Source organism: Marmota monax, unplaced genomic scaffold (genome assembly GCF_021218885.2).
Source record: "Marmota monax isolate L192 unplaced genomic scaffold, Marmota_monax_Labrador192_F-V1.1 WCK01_AAM20220418_F8-fsc00341, whole genome shotgun sequence".
NCBI lineage: Eukaryota > Metazoa > Chordata > Mammalia > Rodentia > Sciuridae > Marmota > Marmota monax.
In genome coordinates, this window is record NW_026694916.1 from 923,785 (window position 1) to 934,769 (window position 10,985).

The 10,985-nt window shown below is 46.3% G+C and overlaps 1 protein-coding gene across 1 annotated transcript; it reads right to left on the reverse strand.

The window, feature by feature from the left end:
- Nucleotides 1–190: 190 nt before the first annotated feature.
- Nucleotides 191–9,893, reverse strand: LOC124081021 (paired immunoglobulin-like type 2 receptor alpha). The gene is made up of 7 exons (XM_046427143.2): nucleotides 9,613–9,893; nucleotides 8,911–9,297; nucleotides 3,993–4,187; nucleotides 2,217–2,247; nucleotides 1,283–1,332; nucleotides 1,019–1,050; nucleotides 191–458 (listed from the first exon to the last, which is right to left on the reverse strand). Exons 1-7 carry the CDS (start codon nucleotides 9,671–9,673, stop codon nucleotides 336–338), a joined length of 879 nt encoding a protein of 292 aa, XP_046283099.1. The 5' UTR covers nucleotides 9,674–9,893; the 3' UTR covers nucleotides 191–335.
- Between the last annotated feature and the right edge of the window lie 1,092 nt (nucleotides 9,894–10,985).

Sequence of the window (10,985 nt, forward strand, 5' to 3'; positions counted from 1 at the left end):
GATTTGTGTTTCCTGGCCTGAGATAGTCACTGAGAAAAAAAATTCTAGAGGAGGTGGCTTGACTATAAATGGCTGTACCAATTTCTTTGTGTCCTTCAAACCTCCTGATTTCTGAGTTTTCTGGTTTTAGTAATTGGAAGCTGTGGTTTTTCCCATTGGAAGCATAGTTGATTCTTTTTTTAAAATATTCTTTATTTTTTTTATTTTTTATTTTTTATGTAGTGCTGATGATCGAACTCAGGTCCTTGCATGTGCTAGGCAAGTGCTCTACCGCTGAGCCACAACTCCAGCCCTAAGCATAGTTGAATCTAAGATCATCATTTCAACCCCACTCTTTAGGTCTTCAGAACAGAATATAGGCTCTTTTCTGGGGAGCCCCCTTGAAGAGTGTGGCTAGGAGCTGCTCCTGGCAAGGTCAAGTTGGAGAGGGAAAGGGAGGCATAGACAATGTTGTCTTCCTGGGTGAGAACCAAAAGAAGAGGATGTTAGTGGCTTTAATCCAAGTTTTTCTGATCCAAAAGCCCATGTTCTTTATACTGCGATCTTTTCCACAGATACGTTTTTTTGCATAGGTATTTAGAATTTTACTAAGCTAGCATAGTCTTGCCTTATAGGACTCTGAACTTTATTCTCATTGCATCTAGGCCTTAAGAAAAAATTTCAAGTTCCCCAAACCAAGGCTTCAGCAACCAACTTGTCTCAGGAAAAAGAAGTTAGAATGATGCCAAAGGGCTGAACCCACCAGCTCATCATGTGGCCTGTCCCTTGGAGGGGAAAGAAGGGCCTAGACCCCAGAATGGAGGCTTCCCGGAAAAGAACCTATATTCTATTCTGAAGAAGTAGGTTATAGGGAGTATAGGGCATAGGGAGTCAAGTCATGTTCGGGCCTGGCTCTCCTCTCCTAAAGCAAAGACCTACATCCTGAGTACCTTGCCTACACCACAGGCCCTCCATTCCTTGCATGCTAACTTCTCCAAATCCCCCTTACCTCCTTCAGGACCAAGTTTGAGCTGCTTACCTCAGGTTTCATTTTCAAGTGTATGTTGTTTCCTATGGAGGGGAAAACCAATGAGTGCTGAGAGCAAGTGGTATGGCAGGCAGGTGGACAGATGATAGGGGCAGTGGCACCCAGTATCGTTAGGTTATGGGCAGGTCACATGGGAGCGATGAAGTGAGGAACAGAATGGGGGAGAGCACAGAGGTGGTGCATGTGGAGGTAGCAGGTGTTTGGGGGAAGAAGGAAGGGCCCAGGAAGCTTGGGAATGGTGATGGTAGGACTTACCTCTATACTCAACATTCTCATATTGCTCCTCAGTGTTTGAGAAGAGTTCACTGCATGGGGACAAAAGGTTGAGAAGTAGGTTAGAGGTTGGGCATAGGGAGTCAAGTCATGCTGGTTCTCCTTTTGGGGGACACTACAATCTGCCCTGGTACACAGGGTGAATGTGATGGTGTTAGCCCCCCCCCCCCCAGAAGGAGGATGCCTGGAAGAGGAATCAGAGCCCTTGGTGGGCTGTCCAGCAGAGGTCTTAGCACCAACTAAAGGTGGGTTTTCTAGGGAAGCTGCTTGTATTGGGGGCACTTAGGAGAGGTAGGGAGGGTACTGCCTTGGCTAAAACTGGGAGAACAGAACAAATTCAGGTTTTCTGGGCCCTTGCTCAGGCTGGGTCTCTGGAAGGAGAAGGGACCTGGAGATGGGGAAGAAGAGCAGCTGCGCAGGGAGAGAAGAGAGAGATAGAGACCTTAATTGGGAAAGTACGGTAATGGGAGGATGAAGAGGAAAGCACGAGAGAAATGGTGAGCTGGGGCAGAGGATACCTGGGGTTCGTGGGGTATTCATCAGGGGAAAAGGACAGACTGGACAGGCAGCAAGAATGACAAGAGGATCTGGGGAGCTGGATGTGTCCAGGAAGACATATTCAAGTCTGAGGGGAAACCAGATGAACATAAGTTGCAGCTTAGAAATGAAGGAGGGAAGGAAAGAGGATCCAGGAGATAGACTGGAGGGAGCAGTTCTGAATAGGAGAATCTCTGAAAGCCTGTGCATTCTGGTCATTATCAGGGGATAAAGCTTGTGAAGGTAAAGAGCCTGGTCTGTTGGAGGACAAAAGAGTCAGGGATGGGAGAGTGGCTGTAACAGGCACCTTGTATGGTTTTCCCAAGGAGACTTCCCAAACCAGCCCCTCTCCCCCAATCTTGGGAGGACAAATACTCACCTGGCTGGGCTTTGGGCTTTGGTAGGCTGATCTGTAGGAGGACCAACAGCATGTCAGTGTGACATCCATGATGATCCTCCATCCCACCTTCTCAGCTGTGTCCTGCACTCAGACAATCTTTCAAGGAACTAGGGTAGCAGAGAAGTTCTGCCCCAACAGTCAGGAAAGGGCCTGGGACTCAGCTGGCATTCTGCAACCAGCTCTCACCTCTTACTGACCTGTACAGCAAATCCTAAAACAAGCTCTTCTGGTCAATTGCCCCTTCATCCTTGCCCTATCTCCAAACTTTACTTCCTTCTTCCCCCTTGAACTTCTTGACCACTCCTATGTTTCTCCTTGCTTTCCTCCATTGTTCTTTCCTTCCTTTCACAAAAACAGCTTCTAGCACTTTCTCCTTAGTGCTGGCTGCTTCTGCCCATTGTAAATTCAGCCCCAGGGTTGGAATTGTGATCAAGACTTCTATTGCCACTGTGGACCATTCCTCTTAACTCTCAGTTGGTCCTCTTTCTTTTTCCCTATTTAGACGTCTTGGCACTCTTGTTGAAGATCATTTGATTGTAAATTCAAGAGTTTATTTCTGGGTTCTCTATTTTGTTCCAATGTCTGTCTTTATGTCAGTTCCAGGCTGTTTTGATTACTGTAGCTTTGTATTGTTTTGAAATCCAGAAGTGTGGGTCCTCCACACTTGGCTATTTGGAGTGTTTTTGTTTTTTAGTACCAGGGATTGAACCCAGGAGTGCTTAATCAATGAGCCACATCCCCAGCCCTTTTAATTTTTTTATTTGAGACAGGGTCTTTCTAAATTGCTGAGGCTGGTTTTGAACTTGCAGTCCTCCCACCCCAGCCTCCTGAGCCACTGGGATTACAGGAGTGCACACCATGACTGACTTATTTGGTGATTTTTGAAATTCTAATTTTAGGATGAAATTTTCATTTCAGAAAGTAATGCCATTGGAATTTTGACATGGATTGCACTCAATCTGTAGATTCTTTTGGGTAATGGGGCATCTTAACATTAATTCAATTCATGGTTATGAGCTGTCATTCCAATTATCTGTGCTTTCTTTAATTTCTTTCCATAATGTTTTAAATTTTTTTTTTAGTTGTAGATGGCTATAATACTTTTACTTTATTTATTGTTATGTGGTCCGCAGGATTGAACCCAGTGCCTCACACATGCTAGGCAAGTGCTCTACCATAGTTGCAACCCCAGCCCTTCCACAATGTTTTGTACATTGTTTCCAAGTATTTTATTTTATTTTTGATTCTATAATAATTGGATTGTGATCTTTCCCACCTTGCTTCTCCCACCACCACCACCTCTACTAGTAAGTTTCTTGAAAGCTGACTCCACTCTACCGACTTTGATTCTCCAGTTTCAAACCAGGCTGTTTGGAAAGTGGGCACTGGACCAATCCTTGCTGAGCTGATCCAACTTTCTGTTCCTTCTGCTCTCTCCTTTACTTTTCCCAGGGTAAGCCCTCCCTTCTCTATGAACCAAGAGGTAAGAATTGATGAGACATGACTATTAAAGTGAGAAGAACTGGCAGATGACCCAATTGTGTAGACAGGGATTGGTGGTTCTCAGAACTTGATCCCACTTGTAGGGATTATAAAAAGGCAGATTTCCAAGCTCAGACCTCAGAGCCTGACTTGGTGGGTTTGAGGGGAGCCCCACAGTGAGCTGCATTTTCAAGAAGCACCTTCAGTGATTCTGATGCAGGTGAATGTTAAGGATCACCCAATTTGGAAGTTTGGGCAGAGGGTCAAGCTTACCTCTTCTCTTCCACCTGAGGAAGACCATCAGTGCCAAAATTGCAGTTACAAACACAGCAATGGCCAGTGCCACTCCTACTGCAGCTCCCAGACTCAGGGGCTGAGACCCTGATCTCCTTTTGCTCTCTGTGACCTCGATGCCAGTCGTGGTTTTGGAGGTTTTGCTGATGGGAATTTGCATGGTGGTCTTGGCAACTGGAGAAAGATGAAAAATAAGCAGACCCTCCACTGGAGAAGTGGGGGTATCTGGGTGAGGGTTTTGAATCTTGTTCACTAGTTGGGAAATATGGGTAGGGGAGCAACCATCAGGAGTTCATATAAGGAGAGAGTAAAAAATGCTAAATGCTGAGAAGCCAGACAGCCCAGCTTACATCTGACTCTACACCACTTACTGATCTTATCCAGTCACATGATATTAAATCCCATTAATATCCTGATTACTCCCAAGTCTGTCTATCAGTCAACTTTCTCCCTGCACTGCTGATTCATGTCTTAATGCCTCCTCATGCTGCCATTTGTATGTCTAGTAACAACTCAGACTTAAGTGTTCAAAACAGAGCTCTTCATTTCCTCCCACACCTGTTCCTCCTCATTTTCTTTCCCTCCCCACAATAAATGGCAATACTGTCCTTCAAGATGCTTCAGGCCAAGGGCCTTGGAGTCCTCGTTGGCATTCCCAATTCAATCTGTACGAAGAAATACCCTTAGAAATCTATCCCACTCTTTCTACTGCTTTTTCTCCTCTGCTTTTTTCACCACCAATTGACTCACATACAAAATTCATTTATACATTTTTTTTCTTCCCCCACTCCAAAGTAGGTCCTATCTTTGGATGTTTTTAATTACTTTCTCCAGAGCCCAGTTAGCACCTGACATGATAGGCACTCAATCTATATTTGTTAAGTGAATGAATGAAATGAAATGACTTTCCTTGGGAATTCCAGGCATTCAACCATGGTTTTTCAGCTTCCTATGTTACTATTGAGACAGTGATCTGCATATGGGACCTGTTTCCTTCCTCCCTGGAGGTCATCTTCTCCCAGGGTCCATTTTTCACCCTCCTGTTTGTTTTGCTGTCTGCATTTCCTGGAAGGAGTTGTTCCTAAGTGTTTAGTGTAAACATAGTTGAAAAGTGGGGCTCTAGCCTTGGGCTTCCCAGGCACAACTGACACTAGGCAACAGTCATCAGTGCGGGGGGATTCCGTGCAAGGATGAGACCCCAGTCTTTTTGCTCAGTTGTATCTGGGGTTTCTCACCCCAGAATCCCTCTGGTTCACCTATTCTGGAAAGCAAACCTCCATTCTTTGCCTGGGAGGAATGGAGTTTCCCCATTACAACTGTGTTGTAATTTCCAAATACATCTTCACTCCCACTTTCTGGGATACCTGGGGTTGGCATTATAGAACCCTCAAGGGATTTTGTGTTGGAACTGTTGTTGTTTTGTGCTGTATCTTCTGAATTTCCCCACTGCTGGCTTCAGCAACTCTGGTCTCCTGAGTCAGTTCTAGCAGTCTTTCCAGCCTCCCAAGTTTGCCTTTGGACACTTAGCTCACACATGTTTTTTTGTTCTTGAGTATTTTTGCATAATAAAGTTCCCTTTGCTGTCATCTTAGTAGATTTTGGGAGTGAGTGGAGGAAATAGGGAGGATGCTGCCATAAATCCAAGCTATCTTGCTTAATTAAGGCTGTAGCGATATTAAGGTAGACATGTGCATACAGGACATTAAGGTAGACGTGCGCGCGCGCGCACACACACGCACACACTACCACCTGGATCAGAATTTATGCTTTAAATTTTGTAAAAACTTGTTGAAGATATCAAAAGCTAATCTAGAATATTACCTACTTATGAAAATGGAGAACATAAAGAGCAACATCCTATGAAACATTTACATGACCTTTTAGAACACTGCCAAGGTCTAGTGAGGGGTATAAAACAGAACTCGTTCCTGGTTTGGAAAGTGGCATGTCATGCTGATCTCAGTTTCTGTTGATTGCTTTATTGATATAATGCCATTGTGTTTTAAAATATCCCAATGAGTGTCTTTCATTTTTTTTCTTTTGTTCGTTGTCAATAGACCTTTATTTTATTTATTTATAAGTGGTGCTGAGAATAGAACCCAGGGCCTCACATGTGTTAGGCAAGCGCTCTACCACTGAGCCAGCCTGAGTGTTTTTTTTTTTATTTTCCTGAATTTGGCAAACCAATCCAAACCTCTAAGTGTAAGAATAGGAAGGCCATAATATCACAGTGTTTGAGACAAGAATATGTGTTTGAGATCGAAATAATTTTTCTATTGAAACATGAAAATTAGTGTCACTAAAACAGCATGCTATTGACATAAGAAAAATATCAGTGACACAGATGAAGACCAGGGCTGCTGCTGAGGGTGTAGGTCAGAGGTGGAGAACTGTCGCATGTGTAACGCCTGGGTTCAATCTCCAGCACCACAAAATAAAAACAACAACAAAAGGACTGGGATAATATATTAGTTACTTAAAAATCAATTTAGTTGATTAAAAATCTAGTTGTAGAAAAATCGATTTAGTTTTGTACTTCATACCATATATAAAAATAAGTTCTCAGTATTTTAAAGATGTTTTGTGAAAAGAAATGAAACTATGTAAAGATTTGAGCAAAAATTTAAAAGAATTTTAAAGTAAATATTTTCAACCTCTAGTGGGAGATGGACATTTTTGTTTAAAATAGAATTTTCACAAATGAAAACAATTAGATTTGGTTACAAAAGTAAAGTTACGTAAAAAAAATTAATAAACCAACCACAAACAGTTATATTTACTGCAAATATTCTTTCAGTTGTGATATCTTGCATGCTGGTACTTCAATTGGATCAAAACCATTTTTTTTTTTTTTTTTTTTTGGTACTGGGGATTGAACCCAGAGGCTAAACACTGAGCCACATCCCCAGCTCTTTTATGTATTTTATCTAGAGACAGGGTCTCACTGAGTTGATTAGGACCTCACTAAGTTGCTGAGGCTGGCTTTGAACTTCCTATCTTCCTGCCTCAGTCTCCCGAGCCCCTGGGATTACAGGCGTACCACTGTGCCTAGCAACCATATCTTTTTTATCATTTTCTTTATTTTGGCTTTTAAAATTATGGGTGTGAATATTAGGTTAGTTGGATTAATTAAAAAGTAATTTATTAGCCTCAGCAATTTAGCGAGGCCCAGTTAAGCTCTGGTAGAGTGCTTGCCTAGCATGCACAAGGCCCTGGGTTCAATTCCCAGCACCAACAAATAAAGAAAAAAAAGTAATTTATTGATTAAAAAAAACTTACTGTTGGGATGGGGGTGTAGTTCAGTGGTATTGAACTTGCCTAGCAGGTGCAAGGTCTTGGGTTTGATCCTTAGCACCACAAAACCCAAACCCAAACCAAAGCAAAAACCTCATAGTAAATCTGACTGAAGACAAAGAAAGGAGAAAAGCAAACAGGAATTAGAGAAGGAGGAAGAGGGGCTTGAGAAAACCCAAAATCTCTCAGAAAAGGCCATTTAAGGAAGTGGGTAGGAGGCACTGGAAATATAAATCCAAGCTATCTTACTTAATTAAGGCTGTAGCGAAACTGTCTATTTACTCTAAAACCAGCACAGTGGTTAAGATAGGACAGTGGTTCACCATGGGAGGCTGGGTCTGCTCTGGTAGGGAGGAGTCATTAATCATTGTCGTGGAGATTTGCTAGCATGGGTCATTATGAAAGGGAAACCCATTTAGTCGATTATTAGATTCCTGAAAAAATTTCTAGAGGCAATGTACTGCCTTATAGCCTCCACCTGAAGGCCTCCTGAGAGCCCCCCAGACACAGACAGGTCCCAATTCTAACGTCCCTATGGAGTGCTACTGAAGCGTCTGTGAATGGTCCTAATTATTAGGTTAAAAAATAAGTCGAGAGACGAATTGGGGCCAACTCAATAGGCAAGGCGTGTGGCTGATGGTTAGGAGACCAGGGTTCTGCCGTTTAACTGTCCCTTCACATCCCATGTATACCACTAGCATGATTTTGGGCAGATATTCAGATTCTGCTACTCTCAGTTTCCCTAACTTTAAAATAAAGATGAGATGACCTTTTCTGTTACTGCAGGGTGGTGGTAAAGGTTAACTGAGAAAATGTCCAGTTATCTGGCAGGGCTCTGGTGCAGCTAGCAAGTGAGAGCTGCTGTTACTGCCACTGTAGAGGTGCCTCGTTGTGACCAGGACAGAGGAGAAAAACATGGTGCAAGATGGGGACATTGTGATTAGAACGTGTGTGGGAGAGGAGGAGGAGTGTGTGGGAGAGAAGGAGTCATGTGTGGCAGAGGAGGAGGCTCCCTAATGGTGAGGGATGAGGAAGGAGAAGAGGGAAGCAGGACAGGGGAGAGAAGAGCCTGGGCAGGGAGAGATGAGGGATGGGCTCTGGGAAGCCGAGCAAGAGAGGAAGCTGGGAGATTAGCAGACTGGGGGCTTCCCAGGGCCTGGAGGTGCACATGCTGTGTATTCTGGGCTGAGCTGAGGGCGGTGGGGACTCACAAGGTACATGCTCACCCTAGGGGTAACTGGGGCCCAGACACAAGACCAATCAATGGCAAGCTGCATCTTAGGTCAAATCCACATAGAAGTCATGGGGTGGGGGTAGAAGGGCCCATTTGGAGCAAAAAGGAAGGGTAACTGGTGAGTCTGGTGGGTGCTGAGGCCTGGGAGTTGGGTAGGGCTGGATCTGGAGGGGACCTAGAGGGGCAAAGTCCGGAGAAGCAGCTCAGGTTTAGGGATGATTACGGGGAAGGACAAAGGTAAAGTTGGCAGAGGTATGGGGAGGGGCCAGGGAGCAGGGAAGGGGTCCTGGGGAAGGGCAAGCAAGTGTGGGGTTCGGTTAGGGGATGAGAACTCCAAGGACACTGAGGCCTCAGCTGGGGTGGGCTCACTGTGGGTGATGGTAACTGTGGTCCCCTTGATGGACTGCCACTGCTTTATGCCTTCCTCCGTATTTAGCTGGATTCGGCAGAAGTACGTAGACTCATCCTTCTCCCGCAGGTTCTGGATGATGAGGGAGCCGAACTTCTGACCCTTTTTCCAGTCCAAAGACAGCCGGTTTTTGTAATCCTCATGGGTAAAAGATGAGGTGTGGTTGTAGAAAAATGGCCCATGGAACTCCTTCCGTCTCCAGGATATTCTCACATCGGGATTCTTGGCTAACACCCAGGAGTAACAGAAGGAGAAGGAGATTGTAATGGAGCCACCCTTGGGGGCCTTGAGGTGTTCTGGTTGGGTGACCTCATAGTGGTAGCCTTTGCTGCATGCTGCTGAGTAACCTTGAGGAGGGAGGGGAGAGAATATCAAGCCACCATAAGAGACAGAGAAGATTACCCCAGACCTCGTAGCACCTTCCTCCACAAGTGGTCGTGGGACAGATGACAGGGCTGTCCCTCCTGTGCCCCTCTCTAGGCTTGGAGGAGGAAAGAGGGTGAAGGGTTGAGGTGGACCCACACCATGGGATGTCTACCTCCTTGTTAGGGGTGGGAGTTTGGCTGGCCTCTCCAACTGACCCCTCTGCATATGCCCAGTCATTACCACCAGCCCCTTCTGTGGTTTAGGCAGAGCCCCTTTAGGGTGTCCTGGCCACTCACCAGCTTTCAGGGATGCTATTGGCAGCTGCAGCAGCAATAGCAGAAGCAGGATGAAACCCATGGTCTGCCGTCCTCCAGGGGATGAGACAGCAGAGCTGTTCAGACAGGAGTGAAGGCCTGTGGAGAGTCAGAGCCAGGCCCCTTCAGAGGACTGCAGGAGGTTGGAGTCCTTCCCACCTCCCTGGTGACCAGCACTTCCTTTGTTAATATGGCTTCTTCTTTTCCTCTGTTGCAGAAGAGCCTCCCTGTGGTCAATGGCAAGGTGGCCCTGTCCTTGGGCCACAACACAGGATGAGGTGGCATGTGCTTGCTGAAGGGACAATGGGAACAGGAAGACATGATTGCACTAGAGGAAGTGCATTGGCTTCCTTGAGTTGAAGAGCTCAGAGCAACTTCCCTTTTCTCCTCAGCCTCTTTGCTAATCCCAGTGGACTCTCCCGTGCTTCCCCTGGGGCCACACAGGCAGCCTGGCCTCTCTGCTTCTGTTTCCCTAGCCCTCCTCAGGTTTCCCGTGTTCGCGGGACCCCCTCCACCTGATCCGGGCTCTCAACACCCACTGCCTCATTCCCAGCTTCACATTTTCTGGTGGATGCACTGTTATCTCCAGAGTACCCTCGGGGAAACTGAGGCATGGGAACTTTGGTCTGAATGGGTCCCAGATGGAAAGGCGGGCAGAGGAGAAGGTAAGGGACCCACTGGCTATCCAAGGTGGCCTGCCCTCCCAGAGCTGACCTGGGGGTTCTATTTTGGCCTTACCCCACTGGCTGTGAGCTATTGGCTGATGGTCACATGATTGCTGTGTCTCCTGAGCAGGGACTGGACCCCAACCAAGGCTGCTGTGGGCCTGCTGTTGGGGGTATAGAACTTTCCCAGAACAGGCTCAGGATAACTTTGTGAGATGCATGAAGGGTCAGGCCCTGCTGCTGTTACTGTGTAGCCTGCTTAGATCCCAGTCAAACTCTGTGTCACTGTGTCGCTTTTAGCACCCTGGACCAGTTGAATCCCCCTGAGGATATGTTTCCATCTCAGGGGTGTGTGAGGCCTCCTGGGCCTGTCCTCCTGTCCTCCTCCAATAGAGATGTCAGGGCCTGCAACCACGGCGCTCCACAGAGGGGGTTTGTGTAGTTGGAGGGCCTTCAGTTTCGGGGTTTGAGGATGGGCAGAGACTAAATGCAGCCCTTTAGCCTGACAGATGGCTACTGGGAGAAGCAGGTTCCCTGCACTTCCTGCTCCCTCCCCTTTCTCTCCTTTCACACACACTGACTTCCAGTAACCCTGGCAATGCCCAACCCTTCCCAGCCTCTGAGCCTTTGTGCAGGACTTCCCCTGGTCTCCCCAGCCTTTGCCTAGGCTCCTCCCACCAATCTCCATGG

Coding starts and splice junctions, on each gene's coding strand:
- LOC124081021 (XM_046427143.2), bottom strand. CDS start 9,673: ATGGGTTTCATCCTGCTTCTGCTATTGCTGCTGCAGCTGCCAATAGCA. Junction 9,298..9,612: donor AATAGCATCCCTGAAAGCTG/GTGAGTGGCCAG, acceptor TCCCTCCTCAAG/GTTACTCAGCAGCATGCAGC. Junction 4,188..8,910: donor CACAGTTACCATCACCCACA/GTGAGCCCACCC, acceptor ATCTTTCTCCAG/TTGCCAAGACCACCATGCAA.